The following is a 19,295-nucleotide window of genomic DNA, read 5'->3' as shown; positions in this document are numbered from 1 at the left end:
TGGAGGGGCTGTATGATAGACAGACACTCAAAAGCATACAGTATAGCAAGAAAGTACTGTACATTCAACCTTTTTAGTATACAAAGAAAAGTCCAAAATATGTATACAGACATTTTACAACAGTAATAGTACAATGATAGAACAGTGATAGTACAGTGATAAAGCAGTGATAGTACAGTGATAGAACAGCAATAGAACAGTGATAGTCCAGTGATAGTACAGTGATAGAACAGTGATAGAACAGAACAGTTATAGAATAGAACAGTGATAGAACAGAACAGTTATAGAATAGAACAGTGATAGAACGGTGATAGTACAGTGATAGTACAGTGATAGTACAGTGATAGAACAGTGATAGAACAGAACAGTTATAGAATAGAACAGTGATAGAACAGAACAGTGATAGAATAGAACAGTGATAGAACAGAACAGTGATAGTACAGTGATAGAACAGTGATAGTACAGTGATAGAACGGTGATAGAACAGTGATAGAACAGAACAGTAATAGAACAGTGAAAGTACAATGATAAAACTGTGACGGTGATAGAACAGTGATAGAACAGTGATAGAACGCTGATAGTATGGTGATAGTACAGTGATAGAACAGTGATAGTACAGTGATAAAGCAGTGATAGTACAGTGATAGAACGGTGATAGTACAGTGATAAAGCAGTGATAGTACAGTGATAGAACGGTGATAGTACAGTGATAGAACGGTGATAGTACAGTGATAATACAGTGATAGAACAGTGATAGTACAGTGATAGTACAGTGATAGAACAGTGATAAAACAGTGATAAAACAGTGATAGAACAGTGATAGTACAGTGATAAAACAGTGATAGTACAGTTATAAAGCAGTGATAGTACAGTGATAAAGCAGTGATAGTACAGTGATAGAACAGTGATAAAACAGTGATAGTACAGTGATAGAACAGTGATAGTACAGTGATAGTACAGTGATAGTACAGTGATAAAGCAGTGATAGTACAGTGATAGTACAGTGATAGTACAGTGATAAAGCAGTGATAGTACAGTGATAGTACAGTGATAGAACAGTGATAAAACAGTGATAGTACAGTGATAGAACAGTGATAGTACAGTGATAAAGCAGTGATAGTACAGTAATAGTACAGTGATAAAGCAGTGATAGTACAGTGATAGTACAGTGATAAAGCAGTGATAGTACAGTGATAGTACAGTGATAAAGCAGTGATAGTACAGTGATAAAGCAGTGATAGTACAGTGATAGTACAGTGATAAAGCAGTGATAGTACAGTGATAAAGCAGTGATAGTACAGTGATAGTACAGTGATAAAGCAGTGATAGTACAGTGATAGTACAGTGATAGAACAGTGATAAAACAGTGATAGTACAGTGATAGAACAGTGATAGTACAGTGATAAAGCAGTGATAGTACAGTGATAAAGCAGTGATAGAACAGTGATAGAACAGTGATAGTACAGTGATAGAACAGTGATAGTACAGTGATAGAACAGTGATAGAACAGTGATAGTACAGTGATAGAACAGTGATAGAACAGTGATGGTACAGTGATAGAACAGTGATAGAACAGTGATAGTACAGTGATAGAACAGTGATAGTACAGTGATAGAACAGTGATAGTACAGTGATAGAACAGTGATAGTACAGTGATAGAACAGTGATAGTACAGTGATAGAACAGTGATAGTACAGTGATAGTACAGTGATAGTACAGTGATAGAACAGTGATAGAACAGTGATAGAACAGTGATAGTACAGTGATAGAACAGTGATAGTACAGTGATAGTACAGTGATAGTACAGTGATAGTACAGTGATAGAACAGTGATAGAGCAGTGATAGTGCAGTGATAGAACAACAATAGAACAGTGATAGAACAACAATAGAACAACGATAGAACAGTGATAGTACAGTGATAAAGCAGTGATAGTACAGTGATAAAGCAGTGATAGTACAGTGATAAAGCAGTGATAGTACAGTGATAGAACAGTGATAGAACAACAATAGAACAACAATAGAACAGTGATAGAACAACAATAGAACAACAATAGAACAGTGATAGAACAGAACAGTGATAGAACAGTGATAGAACAGAACAGTGATAGAACAGAACAGTGATAGAACAGTGATAGAACAGAACAGTGATAGAACAGTGACAGAACAGAACAGTGATAGAACAGTGATAGAACAGAACAGAACAGTGTTAGACTGTGTTGTGATGGAACAGAACAGTGATATAATGGTGATGTGATAGAACAACAATAGAACAGTGATAGAAAAGTGGTATAACGTTTGAATGCAGTTTTCCCTCTCACATCTGTATAATTCACAGTAAAATGCTCAGTGTCCCTTTAACTCTGAGAGTGTAAAAATGGTACATTTGTACACTCTCAGAGTTAAATTAACGCTGAGGATTTTACTGTGCCGCAGTGCTCCTGTTCACTCCCTGAGCTCCTCCTCCCTGACCACAACTCCCCAGAAACCTTGCAACCCACACGGCTCTGAAACCGTCACACACACACACGCACGCACGCACGCACGCACGCACGCACGCACGCACGCACGCACGCACGCACGCACGCACGCACGCACGCACACACACACACACACACACACACACACATAGAGTTCTATATTGGTCAGACCTTTTGTGTTACCAAAAAATCCCTTCCAAATCGCCTTGATTTCATGGACAAACCAGCAGAGCTGTTGCTGTTGTGTGTGTCTTGGCCGTGGTCTTCTCTGGTCAAGAAAGACAGTTTGCATTTAGAATATCAATTAAGGCGTCTGAAGCCCCTTGACTCATTTTCCACTCTCTAATTGTTCTAATGGCTGGGACAGGAGGCTGGGAGCAGCGTAGCCAGCCCTGCACTGCTCATTAGCTCCAGCACCTCCGCCCGCGCAGCATTTAACTTAATAATGAGGCCAAATTAACAGCAGCCCTGGCCCTGCTCCAGTGTGCATTGTGGGTGAGGACGGGGGGAAGATGGGGGTGGGGTACCTGGCCAGCTGAGGTGGTGTAGTTAGCAGAGAAGGTCGGGTGGATAATGTCTGTAAACACAACATTCATTGGACCCTCCTTCTCTAACCGCAGAGTGGCTGTCTTGTAGCCTACTCCGCCACACTGCCTCCAAAATGAACATCCTGGCTATGAACTAAACCCCATTCCGACATTTGCTAAGCTTTGCTCCATTTCAATTTCCCAAAGGATTTACTGTACATGCATATGCATCCATTACCAAAGGGCTGCAATAAGCATGCAGGGAAGGTATCCACTTTAGAGGATGGTGCCATCCAGGGTGGGGTGGAGAGGACATGTCTTCATCCTTTGGTGTGTGGAAGCTTCACAGCCGTGGTCGTCCTCTGGCCACAGCCTGTGCCAGGGCAGTCGGTGCCAAGGGCTAAGTGCTAATGAATCCAGGCAGCCTGGGAAAGAGTACAAATAAACAAGGCCCTGGATGACAGGCACTTGCTTTGGTGTTTACACCCTCCCTCATGATTTATTTTTTGTTCTCCGTCCTGTGTTTCTTGGGCTAGGCATCGCTCGCTGCAAGGCGGAACTGCCACCCAGGTCTTGGCCAAGAGCCGACGGCATGTCATCTCCGATCAACATACATGTTCTTATCCAAGCCGGCAGAGAACTGCGTTCAACCTTTTTTAATGGGTCCTTTCAGGAGTATGGCTATTAATTTATGTTGATGTATGAGGTGTCTGAACGACCTCATGGCAGGATGTTCTGTTAAGTCTGACTTCTTAGGGTGTCAAATTGATTTACCCCTGTTTTGCATGCTGGACGAGATGCAAACATTCCAAATGATGTCACGATCATGAGTAGACGCCATTGAATTACAACTCATATAGTATAGTTTCACGTTTTGAGTAATCGGATCAACTGACATGTGCCTTTTGGGATGCTGTGGTCACTTGGAGACTGGATAGTTTAACCTAAAAACTACTTTCCATTTGAGGGGAAAGTACCAGTCTATCACCAGCGATAGCTCAGAATCTGTGCCTCCCTAATGACACCATTAACTCTCCAGAAGCACAGAGTCACTCAGCCTACAAAGTCTAGTGTTTGTTCACCTGCTCTGGGCCTCGGCAGCCAGTGACTGGTCGAGGCAGTCATGTGTCTCCTGCCGCCATAGCCCTGAAATGAACCCTGACCCCGTAATGAGGCTAATGCTAATTCTCAATGTGGAGCACTCAGGAAACAACCCCCATTCTTGAAACACACTGAGTGGCATGACAGGATGTTTTTTATTTAGAAAATTGTGTAATAGCCATATATTTTTGAGGTGTGGCATTACCGTAATGCCATGATGTGTTGTGAGCTATTCGTACGATGTTAAGACTGCTACACAGCCTCCACTCACCTAACGCCATGCTCACTTTGCTAGGCTGGGATGGCTCTGGGTGGAAAACAGAATACAGCAACTTGCAATGTGTCTAGTTTTTAAAATACTTTGTACGCACATTTCCACTAGGCTAAGGAAGAAATGCTATACTACGTTTTTCAAATCTTTACCTATAACTGGACCGATCTGCACACACTCTCTAGAGGCCAAGGAAAAACCCCTGCCCTAAATTTTTTACATCAGCCTTTTATAGCGCAGGTTTTTACTAAACAATTCTTTTTATAATACTCATACAGATTCTGTCCAAACATCACCCAAATTGGTACACATTATCTCTGTAGTCATGATCAAGATGTATCTGTCAGATTTTTCAGATTCTATTCGGATTGACTACGATTGGCTTTCAAAGTTTGCACAGTGCATAATAACCCAAAGTCTGCAAATACTTTGAGTGCTCACATCCCCGGGTATGGACTAGTTTATTCTGAATCACTGTATTCAAAAGAGAGAAAATGATCACTAACTGTAAACCAAATTGTTTCAGAGAACAGGTAGATGCAATACAAATATAATTAGGCCTACTGCATGAATATGAATTCAACTAACCTCATAGTCATATTGTTGTCATCCGGACTTTACCAACCAAGTGTACTATTTATTAACAACAGCTCGAACTAAATATCTATAATACCAGAGAGGGTCGCTTGTGAAAAATTGGGTTTTGATGCTATCTTAGATTAGATATAGGCCTATTTGACAGTGCAGAAACATTATTGCCTTGATGTAGCCGATGTTACATTAACGAGCGTCAACGAGCATCAGCTGGACACATATTCAAGGGCTCTCCAAAAGCCCTTGAATATGATGGAAGACATAATTAATGATTACTGTGATTATAGTAAGCTCACATTTCATATCACACACACCATACAGTAAGAACTCCTGTAACTTTCACCAAAAAAACAAGAAAATATATGACGATACATATCACGTTTTGATATCGCGATATATTGTGACACCCCTACGTGGTGGGTATAACATTGTAGGTATTAGTTAGTACATTGCTGGTGAATTCTTAAAGTCAGCCAATTTTCTCTCCTGAGGTCATGCTTTTTTTTAACTAAACTGCTTTTGCATCTCTGGACCATATAACATGCAAGTGTTTCTCATTACTAAGAATACTTAGGGACTTGCATAAAGGCGTTTGATGCAATATCCAACAGCAATAAGGATAAAAGCAGAACTATGGCTCTCTTAAGTCATGAAGTTGGCCTGAATTCTGCCTAATTTCTACAAAACGTAGGGTGCCTACATTATGAAAAAATATTATTTGACAATTGTTTTCAATATAGCAATATAAATCAATATATTTTCTTGTGTGTACTGTATGTTTATGAAGGAGAATGAGACTTAACACCCTTGCCTTGTAATTTTATCAGGTCCAGGTTGTGTGTGTGTGTGTGTGTGTGTGTGTGTGTGTGTGTGTGTGTGTGTGTGTGTGTGTGTGTGTGTGTGTGTGTGTGTGTGTGTGTGTGTGTGTGTGTGTGTGCGCGTGTGCGTGTGCGTGCGTGTGTGCGTGTGTGTGTGCGTGTGTGTGTAGGGGGGTGCACAGGTGCAGAACAGGGCCCTGATGTTTGGACAAAGCAAACACACTATCATTACTGGCATGATTATGGGGCATCGAAAGTTTAAGCAAATATTTGAGAGGCTTTGTCTGTTTTTAGGAGTTTTTGATATATGGATCACCACTAAAATAGCTGCAGCACCAAGCAGGCCTGAGCCAAGCCCTGCTTTGTTCCCAACACTGCCGTGGCCTCCAAGTGGATGTCAGCACAGCCAAGAGAACATGCAATCTAACGTCCCCCCAGACCACTAACAAGCCTTCTCATGTTGGGGAGACGGAGTGCACTTTGGCCCAGATTGACAGCATTTCACTGGTTTTGACTAAGCTAGGAATAATTGCACAGCAACACATCCTGCATGTGTTGTCACAACAACATTGCTGTGGTCGAACCGGTATTTGTGTCACTGCGTTGTTTTTGGAGATCATAGATGGACCAATTTCTTTATTTGCCATATGTGAGAGGAATCTCTCAACTTGTTCCAACATTTTGATTGATCCCCGAAAAGATAAAAGGGCAAGTTCAAAATGTTTTCTTTCTTCATTGAGTGCTACTCTTAAGATGACTGAGAACTTTCAGACTATTCATTGTCTGCAAACAAATGAAACAGCAATGTCTGCAGAGTAGGTTTTTTTTTTTGTGACTGGAGAGTAATCAACTCCTGCAGCCTCTTGTGTTGTGTGTGTTGGATGGCTGGATTATTTCCTAAAAGCAAATCGTTTGTGGAGAGAACAGTGTGTATGGAATAGTTTTTCTTGTCTCAGTTGCATGGATCCGCAGTGTTTTGATGTGCAGCAACTGACGTCACTAGTGCACTGCTGGCTCTGACTTGAGGAGCCGTACCCCACACTTTACGCCTCAGTCCTTGCTGAACATAGTCAAACAATCTGGCACTCATTTGACAGCCTGAAGTCGGCAACTCTTTGCCACGGGTACAAATAGCGAGTCAAGAGGAATTTACTGAGTATTAAAGGACCCCCCTCCCTCTTTCTCTTTCTGAGTTAAAATAATGTTGTTCTGGATATAATCATCCAATTAGGGCAAGGGAGGCAGGCCCAGGCTGGGGTGAGGATCGTGTTTCAAAGGGTCGCGTCTGCCAGCCTCCACACTGATGGCAAGATAGCCAATGGTGCTCCACCATTATCGTGAGCGTGCGCAAGGAGCAGAGAGCATTCCTGTGTGCCTGTGTATGATCGCGTGCGACTCTGTCGCTTGCTCCACCAATGGCATGGAAGCCATTGTGCTGCGTGATGCTGTTATCTGAAGTTCATCTTAAACATTCCTGCCCCGTTTCTCTCGGTGTAACAGGAGGTGCATTAAGTGGAGGCTGTTTCTCTGTGATTTGTAGTGTCGTCCGGGATGGCTGGATAAGACTCCTCATGTAGCGTCACGGCCTGATGCAGTGCAGGAGACATTACTCACATGAGTCACTATTACTCACCACCACACACCTGGGAGCAGTTGTCACACTGACTTTCAGTGACAAAGTCCCTAAGACCCCAGCATTCTTGCACTACATAGAGAGAAATTAAATGTGACAGTTATCACTCCATTCATAAAGGAGGGATACGTTAACATTGCAATGTACTCTACGAGCTAAAGAGCATTATCAGCTCATCTACTGTCAACAATTGGAAATGAGAAAAATAAGACAGCACTCAGGCTCCCTTCTTTATTTTGTCTCCTGCAACCCTCCTCTGTGTGTATGTATGATTGTTTGGATCTGTGCGTGTGCATGTGTGTGTGTGTGTGTGATATCCTGCCACTGACACGTTTACAGGCCGCCGGGCCTGCAGAACACTGGAGGAGTGGCCTAGTGGCAGCACTGATGTCTGAAGCAGAGCCATTGGTCTGAAGCACCTCCATTGTCTGAACTTTGAAGCCTAATTTATGCTCCGTCGTACAATGGTGTCCTGTGCCGAAAATAGCGGATCTACAAGCTCACTGCGCGTTGTGGATGTGACCCGCTGTGAGCTTGTAGATCAGCTATTTTCAGCATGCGCCACCGTCGTACGACAGAGCATAAACTAGGCATGAGTAATTACAGGCTCCGCGGTGGATATTACTAAGGTCCCAGCGATGCAGACTCCACGCAAGGCCGCTTTCCCACTGTAGTTAAGGCAGCAGGGAAAATAGGGCTTTTGCACAGAAAAGTCAAAGGGAAAGAGGAAAAAAAGGCCTCTCTTCGAAGTTCTGGTCTGATTCAACAAGCCTAGCTCTGTTTGCTGTGCACGGAGCTGTTTGGCTTTGGACAGAAATATGCACCCCAATATAGGCACATTTTTATTATCCAATGGGGCTCCTGGTATTTTGAAAATGAGGTAAGCTCAGTTGCCAACAAAGGGCTCTTCTCAGGGGTCTGTCATCACACAGGGGGGTGAATGGGAGAGAGAGAGAGGTGGAGAGGAATGAGGAGAGAGAGAGAGCTTGTGCTTTGATACTGGGGGATTACGGCCACAGTGGCCTGACTTATAGCCACATTACAGCCTGCAGTGTGGGGAGCAGATGTGGAGCTGAATTAGAGGACAGGACGGTAGTGAAGGAGTGGTACGCTGCACACACAGCACTTTCCAATCACACTCCTTATCTCAGCAGAGACCCCGAGCTCAGCCATAAACTTCCCACAGGGAAATATTTCAGAGCAGACATTTGGATTTACAGGTCCCCAGTAAATCTTGAGTCCTCAGGCAAAAATGGAACCAGATCTCTTCCTTCTAGGAGCAACTTGGTTGTTATGATGAGCTGAAAAAAATGTGGCTGATCCTCAAGACTTGGAAAAGAATAGGCTATGAGACTGTGTGCTGATGTTTTACTGAGATCAGTATGTGTTGTCGTGCTACAAAAGGGTGTCCTCTGTGGAACAATATGTAACCTGTGATGTACTGGCGTGATCTAATAAAATGAGATGAGACTAGGCTGGAGGACTGATGGATTATCAGGTTTGAACCTGCTATGGTAGGCCCCCAGATTGCAATTCAATGTTGATTTCCACGGTGCACATATTACATTTCAACACTTGCAGGCACTCATATGATGTGGACCTCTTGTGAATAATCATGTAATGTATAGCATGTCGAATGGAGCTGTTTGTATTTTTAGTGTGTCAGCAACAGGTGCTACTTAAGGTCTTATCCTTTGTGCATATATGATGCCACCAAATTTAATGACATATTTTAGAGTGGCGCTTTCAGGCCTAAAACAGGCACTTTAGTAACAATTCAGAGCTAAGTAGGTATTCAGGGCTAAGCATAGCTCTGGTGCATAGCGTTAGGAGTTCTGAATGCTATGCGACCATAAGTGTACTTTCCTCATAGAACTTGTGCACGATGTCTACACTTCAGTAAAAATAAACAATAACTTTCGCTACTCACCGCAACAAAGACGGCCTTGGATTGTAACCACTACGTCACGGATATCAGGTTTGTGACATTTTTGCACCCATAACATTAGTTTGTGATGTCTCACCACCCACCCACATGCCAATTTTAATATAAAAAGAAGATATATAGATATATTATACAGTATCAATCAATGTTGGCCAAGCTACTTTAAATGGGTAACTAGTTATAGTTATTAGTTACTGCTTTAAAAAAAGTAACAAGTTACAGTACATTACTGGTACATTTTCGTTACTTCAATATTAATAGCCCTACATACACTATCATGTTGCTGCGGCACAAGATCCCAAAGTTCAAGTTGCGCATATGTGCGTCTGTGGCGGGTGTGCACATATGCCCATGCATGGACCAAACTCAGCGCAAATTAGCACATCATATGCCCATATATGGAGATACCTGTGGGTGGGTGTCTAGATTATTATGCCCATACTATATTAAGATCCCTGCCATCAGCACAAATTGACATTATTAAGGTCAATTTCAAACTCTGATTGTTTGGGAAGACAAGTAAACTTTGTCATTAGGAGCTGCACGAGACTACCTTCACTTCCTTGTTTACATTGTGGCGACCCTGTCAGCAGGTCACAGACATTGTGAATGCTCAAAACTCAGAACATTGTGAGACACAGTGCGATGCGTCGTTAGACACTTGTCGCTCTAAGCATAAATTTACCTTTAGGCAGAGGGGGGAGAGAGGGAGAGCTCCATCAGCACAAGTGGGAGTGATAGGGTGGGAGAGGGAGAGTGAGTGTGCCCGGATTATGCCCAAATGTGGACACGTCAGTTCAAATCGGAGTTGTTAGGCAATGGTTGACTTTGATAACGCTATGCCCCGCATGGTGTTTTTTGCTTGCATGCATTTTTTTATCATCAGCTTTATTACTCACTCTCTATGAATAATGACATGTTCCAAGTACTAGCTAGTTAAAGAAAAAACAACGCACATCCTCCGTCTCTTGGTGCTGAGCCAAACTGTAAGAACAGAATCATGACAACAAAGCGGGGACTCGAAACTCACTTTGCGACCTATTTGCGACAAACAGCAGATGCAGATACATGTAAATTTGTCGCAAATAAAAAACTTTGAGCATTCAGTCCCCGCTTTGTTTACAAGTACTAGTTAGATTAGAACATTGATAATACATTCTAGAAATTGGCTGCTAGAGATACCCGTAATTATATTATGGTGCGAGACAGAGAAGTAAATTCTTACTAGCATACAGGTATGTGTCAGACTGAAAGCCAACTGTTACTATGGTTAGATACACACTAGTTTGTATTCTCCATCATTGATGCTTATACAGTATGCCTATGAATGATTATCTCTACCAGGTCGATAGGCAAAGATTTAATTTTCGCCCCCGTCTGTGTGTGTGTGTGTGTGTGTGTGTGGCTGTGTACAGCTAATCTTGGACACTGCTGAACCGATAAAACTTAACATCCACACTCCCAGTAGGCCAAGGAAGTCATAAATGTGATCTTTTATCTTTCAAACTCTATTTCTCCCTGCAGCTTCCTCGTGTCCTGACGGCTGCACCCCACGACATAGCCCTGGGAGGCAACCCAGCCTGCCTTAGGCACCCTATTGTATTTGTTTGTATTCTTCCTCCGCTGTTTTTTGCAGTTCTGGCATAACCGTGTGGTCGCTTTTTACTAAACTTGGCAGAATGGTAGAGTCATGGCAAGAAACAAAACTCACCCTCATTGGCCAAAGGGGGGTGCTATAGCAATCAATTGAAAATGCATACTTTGAACCGGCATAACTCATCATGACCCATTTGGCCTACAGTCATTACCTCCATTATCTCTGCTCACAAGCTATCACTGTTTGACTGTTATGCCGATGACACTCAACTGTTTCTCTCCTTCCCCCCTCTGCCACTCAGGTAGAAGAGTGCATCACTGCATGTCTTCCCACCACCTCAAGCTGAGCCCAGACAAGACCGAGCTTCTCTTCCCAGGTAAGTCCTGCCACATGCAGGATCTCACATTTTCCATAGACAACTCCCTGGTGGCTTTGATTCCAACAGCCTAGAGGCTTGGTGTTGTCCTGGACAGTCAGCTCTCATCAAAGCACTCACTCGATCCTGTAGGTTTACACTCTATAATATTCAAAGGATTAGACCCTTCCTCTCCCAGGAGTCTGCCCAGCTCCTTATCCAGGCCTCGGTCATATCAAAACCTGACTACTGTAACTCCCTCCTTACGGTATCTCGGCATGTGCACTTAAGCCCTTCCAAATGATCCAGAATGCCGCAGCACGCTTGGTTATCAACCAGACAAAATGTTCACATGTCTCCCCCCATTTCCACTCCCTCCATTGGCTCCCAGTTGCTGCCCGCACCGAGTACGAAGCATTGATGTTGGCCTACAAAGCAAACAAAGGCATGGCACCCCCAGACCTTCAAAGCCTGATCTCCTTTTTTCTTACGTTGGTACTAGGCACCACTGTGACAGTTCTGCCACCTCTTCCAGTTAGGCCCTTTCCTCATTTGAAATCAGGCCCACCACCACTGTGTCATCAGCAAACTTGCCATGGTTTAGTACTGATATGTTTACCACTTAAGCCAGATGGATAGCAAAAATAGCCAATCATCTGTGGCGATGGCATGTGTTGTGAACTTGTAATCAGCTATTATTTGCGCAACATATTTAAATGTTGGACAACCCCTGGTACAAATGGACTTGAGTCATGTGACAGATCGGGTTTTTGAATTTGATATTCCATACTGTTTGCCTGTAACTGCCTGTAATTAGTGGGCCAGGCCTATTTCTTTTTAGATGCCATATATCATGAACACAATATCCAATCAAACCCAAATTGGAATCGCATGTTGAGGGGCCTCTGTAGAGCGCACCTCCAAAGGCGCTTTCACTTATGCCCATACAGGCTGCCACAAATATGAAAAGTTAAACTGTATGTTATAGAAATGCTATTTCCCCCCGCTTCCTCCCGTTCTGTCAGCTACAACCCACAAGTCACGACTGACATGGCTGGGTAGGCCTCCCAGCCTGGTGAAGACCATTGTTCTGAGGAGCACCCTCTTCTAGTTGTTTTTGCTGCATATCTGCCATTCTTTTAGCCTTGTTCTGGAGATAGCGTGCTTCGCCCTCCTTGAACTGCTTTTCCTCTTCCTCTCCTTGAACCTTCAGGGGAGGGACGGATAGAGGCTTGTGGTCTTGGTCTAGGGAAATGTAGGTGAAGACTGCGGTGGCTGCACGATATTTCTCATGGTCGGCTTCCATGACTGATGCAGCATCTACAAACACTTCAATCTGCATGGACTGGTTACTAGTGAACCTCAACTTTCCTGTTACCGTCACCACACTGCCTTTCTTGATCTTGCGATGAAAGTTGATGGCATCCACACAGGCAGTGACGATGTTGGTGTTGCAGTGTCGAGCTGCCACAATGCCAGCCACCTCATCCATCAGCTTCATCGTCACACCTCCCTGAGCAAAGTCATGTAGTGTGCAGTCAGATGGGCCGACCAGATGGATCAGACTAGACTGGCTGAAAGCAACCGTACGTTCCTCTGGTTCAAGTGCAGGAGGCACCACCACCTCAATTCCCTCTTTAGTCTGCTGTCTGTCCATCTTCTGGGCCTCATATCGCTTCCTCCCCTCCTCTTCCTGTTTTGGACTATCGTACTTGATAGGAGGAACCTCCACAATCTTTTCGACATTCACCAGAGAGATGGGAACATACCACAGGGCTGCCGTATTGGTCAGTTTCTTCACACCTGTGAGCATGTTCTCTGACATGACGCTGACCTGCACCTCCACCGAATGCCTGGAGACGTAAGTTATCTCAGCACTAACATGGGCCACGTCTCCAATGAACATTGGGTGCAGGAATTCGGTCTTCTCCACTCGTGCCAGTGCAGCCACACAACGGTTCCCACCCTGTGTGTTGCAGTGGCGTGTGGAAATGATGGTCCCCGCTTCCTCAATCATCTTCAGGATGGTACCTCCATGGGTGTTGCCCGAAACGTTGGCATCATCTGCGCGTATGAGCCTACATAACTGCATGGAAGATGAAGCCTTTTGCGATTGTAATACTGACATGAAGACGAGATGTTTTTTTATTCTTTGTACAACACCTAACATTTGTTTTTAAAGGCGCTTAATTATAATAGACTTTACCCTACCTTACCTTATCTGTTAAGACTTTGTTGGTCTGTTCTGTGTAAAGTATATCCATATTTGACGTCCATATTTGGCGTCCGGTATGTCTATATTTGGGCAAATATGCCCAAATATAGACATACCGGACGTCAAATATGGACATGCCTGACCTCATTGTGATGATGATGCAAACCAGAGCTTGATCGGAGAGGGAAAGGGAGGGAAAGGGAGGGAAAGAGAGGGGAAAGGGAGAACCTATTTCTTTCACGCAACACTGATCAACACATCATGAAGCAACGCACTGTCAGCGCAATAACCCAGGCATTACTGGGCAAGCTGATAACACTTGTCTCAAGTTGTCTTGTCTATCTGTTTGTCTGTGTTGTCTTTGTGTCACCCGGCGGGGGCTTTTTGAAGCAAGAATGAACTAGTGGCCAAATCTGGTACTGTGAGCTTGGTACATAAAGAAGAACACTACTGCGCATGCTTCTGTGGCTTCAAACCGTAGTGCACCAGCTCTATTGTCAAAAAGGTTTTGACCAAACCCAGGAGAGTACTTCCAGGTAAGCATGCGCTGGGTGAGCAACTTTCATTGAAATAAATGGGTGGGTTGGGAATGGGATAGTATTACATAGAATATATATATAGTCTATTGCAGTGGTTCCCAAACCTTTTTGCTTGAGACCCAAAAGAGAAATGTGATATCTTCAGATCTACAGATCTACAGTTTGTAGATCTGTAGATCTATTTTCACTAGTTATTGAAAAAAAATGTAAATATTTAAAAAAAAAATGGAAATATGTTTTAATATTTGTTTTACATTTATGAATAAATTAGAAAAAGTGTTTTTGGACAGCAAAATGTAGAAAACAAAAAACAAGAAGTAATTGACCTACAAAATATCAATTATGACTGTGGTAATATTCTGAAAACACGGTGGTCCCTTTTTGCACCCGTCCGTCCGTCCGTCCGTCCGTCCGTCCGTCCGTCCGTCCGTCCGTCCGTGTGTCTGCCCGTCTATGAACAGCTGATCTCCGGCACCGTTGGCCCGATTGGTAATTTTTCAGATTGGCCTGTTATAGCGCCACCAGGAGGTGATCACACAACATGGAACATCACGCAAATCGGTACACATTATCTCTATAGTCATGTGATCAACACGGATCTGTCAGATTTGTCATAATCCAACCTGTTTGGCTAAGATTGGCATCTAAAGTTTGCAGGAGTGGCTTGTTTTGAACAAAATGCCTCAAATCATAAATGCAGGGTCCCATTGCCGTGAAACTTTGCACGCACATTCCCACTAGGCCGAGGAACACATGCCACCCTTTTCACACTGTCCTGTTATAGTGCCACCAGGAGGCCAAATGTTTCTAAACAAATTATTCCTACAGATTTTGTCCAAACATCACACAAATCGGCACACACTATCTCTATAGTCATGTGATCAAGACGGATCTGTCAGATTTTTCGTATTCCATCCTGATTGGCGCATTTTGAAACATTGCTGACCCACAATAACCTACCTGACCTGGCGGAGACCTGTGCTCCGAGGAGCACTTTTTCTAGTTATGCAATGATTTCTGTTGGGTAAGAAACCTCAACAAGCTGATCAATGCATCCAAGTTGCTCGACGCATCAAACCAGAGCTCGATCAACGAGAGAGAGGTTATTGGTTAGAGAGGCCGTAAGCAGAATGCTACCGGTTCACCTCCCGACCCCGGTCTATGCCTCGAAGTGTCCCTGAGCAAAATAGTTAACCCTTAACAACTCCCCTCAGCGCTCATCATGACCATCTCTGAGCCGTCATCAGCTGGTGAAACTGAAACTGAAATTCCCCTGTGAGATTAACAAAGGTCTTTGTCTTCCTGTCTAGAGAGAGAGAGCCTATTACACCCAGTCAATAACCTGTATAATGCTGGGTACCGAACCTCAACAAGCTGAGCAATGCGAACTGAAGCAACGTGTTGTCAGCTTGTGTGTTTAAATATACTAGGCATACTCGGGAACTATACAAGTCGGTAACAATTAAAGTTTGGGAGTTGGGAGTGCATCCCCACGCGTTAATGCAACACCTGTTGCACTTTTTGTCAGAGTACCCATTGCCAGAGTGCCCAATTCAGTACCCACTACCATATGAAAAAATTATAAAAATTATAATAAATATCCCTCTCTATCTCTTCATAAATATCCCTCTCTATCTCTACATCGTCCTCAGACGAGCCCTCCATCGGCATCTCCAGTCAGCGAACCAGCATCTTTAGCACATCCACGTAAGTAGATGTGGGACGTCCTCTTGATCGATGCCTGTGTGTTGGTTTCCACAGTGCAAGCTTTTTGGCAGGGAGTTATCTGTGTCGATTGCAGTGACTGCCTAGTCTCATTCTCCTGACTGCTATCTTCTCTGATACACTTGACAGTGCCCCGTGTACAGACGCTTGTTGTCTCCGCCAGGCCAAAAGGCATGGCCGAGACTATGTTTTGCACCCTGTCCATCCGTGTGTCTGCGTGTCCGTCCGTGTGTCCGTCTGTCTGTGAGCAGCCAATCTGCGGCACTGTTGGCCCGGTTGTTGCAAAACTGTGCACACACACTCACTGGATGCCAAAACCGAACTTCTGGCCCGACCTTTTTAGATTGGCCCGTTATAGCGCCACCAGGACGCCAATTTTTGCAAAACACATTTTTTTATATTACTCCTACAGATTTTGTCCAAACATCACACAAATCAGTACACAGTATCTCTACAGTCATGTGATACACACACACACACACACACACACACACACACACACACACACACACACACACACACACACACACACACACATACATTCGTGTGTAGATAGGTGTTTATATATACGCTTACGCTGGTACAGTAGCACGGCCAGTTTGGGGATAAAGCAAGAGAAGCAAGGTTGAGACGGTTTGGACATGTGCGGAGGAGGGATGACGGTATATATATATATATATATTATATATATTGCCTATTTTAAAAATCGTGTAATTTGTGAACCATTGGCGTGCAAAGACCAATTCGTTTTTCTCTCTCTTCTTTTATAAAAGCACAATAATATTTATTTTCATTCATTTATTCTTTTTCGTTGTCAATGGTGTCTTGTGTCTTTCTAGAGAGGAAAGAACTTCAATATAAATGCAGGCCTACATCAATCATTTCAAATTATGTCTTTTTTTTGGGTTGCTTCTGGTCTTTATAATTATACAGTTCAAACGTGCAGTACTGATGAAAAGTGCAGTTGTCTGAAATCGTTTGGCATCTGCCACCACAGTGTGGTCTTACATTGTATGTATTGTTGAAGCTATTCCCATTCTCTGCAGAATGAAAAAAATAACATATTGACTAACAAAACCCAATAGACGTGTTAGAGAGGACAAAGTGCCGTCACTCTCTCAGACAGCCATAATGAAATGTCTATGTAATTTGCTGTGAAGGAACATATTTGGGGCGCCAGATCCTGAAACAATAAGCCTTGTTGGCCCACTAAAATGTCTTCATCTATGATTATCATTTTATGTGACTATTAGTGGTAGATAATCATACATTGTGGACATACTAGGCCTGGCCTGTCTGCCAGAAAGGAACATTCCAGTCAGGCAGTGCCCAGGATCTTTTTCTTTTTTTTCTGTTAAAGAACAGCCCAATCACAGTTTCGCCTCAGTTGGGAAATATTCCAAGACGGCTAGGGAGGCATTGAACTATATTTTTCACTTAAACACTGCAATTATAAAAGGTCATATCTTTTCTGCATTCACAATATTGTTCCTCATAGATGATATATGAGTATGACAGCTCATTATTTGACTCGTTTTTAGTAGATGGAATACGCCTAGATCTGAGAATGCACCATTCAGCAGTCGACTCACTGCTCTGTTTTGAGAGTTAACTTGTAGAGGACATGCTTCAATTAATCAGGGAGCTCAAAATACAGCTTCTTTGGTTCACAAAATAGACACAAGGGTACGTATAGACTTATATCAGGAGCAATGGGACAGAGCCGTTTGTGTATCAATTCTATTGACCGAGTGTGGTGTACGGTTGGTGCATGTGTTCCTGTGTGCCCCTATAGAGAGAAAAACGATGCTCCCCTGGGGGCAGAGGGCAGGCGGAGCGCCTCCCATTGTGGTGACGCAGCAGGCAACAGGGATGTTTGGGTTCCAGCCTGTCCCAGGAGCCGCCTGACGTCTCCTGGCTTCCTTATCTTAATGACCATTAACCGTTAATGCTCTGTGTCAGCTCTGCAGCTACAAGGAAGGGACAGGAAGAGAGGGAGGGAGAGAGAGTGAGGAGCAAGGGAGACATAGTCAGAGAGCAAGATAGAGAGAGAGGTAGAGAGAGAGGGCCTCAGATAGAAAATTCCTGACAGCTGATAAGAGAGAGAAGGAGATCCAGTTTACTGCACAGATAGGACAGGAATGTGCAGCCATATGATTATGACTGGGCCCATAACTGCACTGCCCCTATCTGTGCCTGCCAAGACCCATCACCACTGACTGCCTGCATGCGAGCCAACATCCTTGTTTCCCAGAAAAAAAACTTTGGATTGGGAGAGCTCCCTCATGACTGTGCCTCTACCACTTTCACTAACTTCTGCACTGTAATATCATAGCCCCGTAATTATGCCGTTACCATAGAGCAGCAGCACAGCCCCTTCCACAAGGACTATTTTCATGAGAGCACTCTGTACCTGACAGGGGAGTAGTCTATATGCAGTACAGTATGTATGGCTATGTTAGATTGTTGCATATAAAATATTCATACGTGCCAGCGTCTCTAATTTTAGCAATCAGCGTGATCAGGCTACGTGGCTGGCAACAGGAATGAATTAATCTTTTTCCCGTAGGCGTGCATTACTTCAACATGAAATATCGGTCTGCAACAATGGCAACAAAATAGGCTTGAGAGGAAATGGAATCCTGCTCAGACAGCGCGGAGCACGGCCAGGCAGGCAGACAGGGCATTTTAGCTGTGCAACCGAGCTCCCAGCTTTTTAATTTACGATAAATCACGGTGAATAGATGTACCCTAAAAAGGCCTGTGTAGACTGCCGTCTCTCGGCCAGAGACAGAGAGAGGGAGCGGGGTGCAGCAGATTGGGTTAGTGGGAGCTCAGGCCTGCCTGTGGATCAGTCTCCCTCTCAGCTGTCTCCAGAGGAAATCAAACAAGCCTGTGCGGTTCATTATTCAGTCAGTCGACTCAGCAGCAGAGATCTCTGGCGACACGGCCATTTACTGAGAGTCTCCACTGACCCCTGCTCAGTGTAGCCACAGCCAGAGCATGGCCAATCAGCATGCAAGAACAGAGGATTCTCCGTCTACTGCAATGCTACCGTGGTTTCCACTTCAAATCAACGTTACATTTTACTTTTTCAAGGGTGATTCTTCAGCAAGTTTGATTTTCTGCATGTCATTCCCCTACTCTTTCTCCCAGTTTCCTGTCTCTGTCTCTCAATGACTACTATCAATAAAGGCAGAAAAGGCACAACAATTGTCTAGAAAAAAAAAAGTTTGACCTTCCTATAGTTTAGCTTTGGGAATGGATTTCTGTACCCGCTCACTTCTCACAACACCCTCAACCTCCCCGACCTTGTGCGAACGTGAGCTTTGTCATTGTGTGTCTGAGACGCCAACATATGGAAGGAGACTGGGGAGTGGAGGAGGGCTTTGTGTGTGTGTGTGTGTGTGTGTGTGTGTGTGTGGGGGGGTCAAGGTCTCTGTTGTTTGTTCACCTCCTGTAGTACAAAGCCCTACGTGGCGACCCTACTCCTATGA

General features: G+C 43.9%; 1 protein-coding gene across 1 annotated transcript; it reads right to left on the bottom strand.

Annotated features, from left to right (window-relative positions):
• Positions 1 to 12,358: 12,358 nt before the first annotated feature.
• Positions 12,359 to 13,447, bottom strand: LOC308092183 (putative cytosolic acyl coenzyme A thioester hydrolase-like; the record flags this gene model as incomplete). Its single annotated transcript, XM_080438033.1, has 1 exon — positions 12,359 to 13,447. The coding sequence occupies one exon, from the start codon at positions 13,445 to 13,447 to the stop codon at positions 12,359 to 12,361; it is 1,089 nt and encodes a 362-aa protein (XP_080294159.1).
• Between the last annotated feature and the right edge of the window lie 5,848 nt (positions 13,448 to 19,295).

The sequence above is a fragment of the Gymnoscopelus braueri genome (genome assembly GCF_963280865.1).
Source record: "Gymnoscopelus braueri genome assembly, chromosome: 9".
Taxonomy (NCBI): domain Eukaryota; kingdom Metazoa; phylum Chordata; class Actinopteri; order Myctophiformes; family Myctophidae; genus Gymnoscopelus; species Gymnoscopelus braueri.
This window is presented reverse-complemented; position numbering and strand designations above follow the sequence as displayed.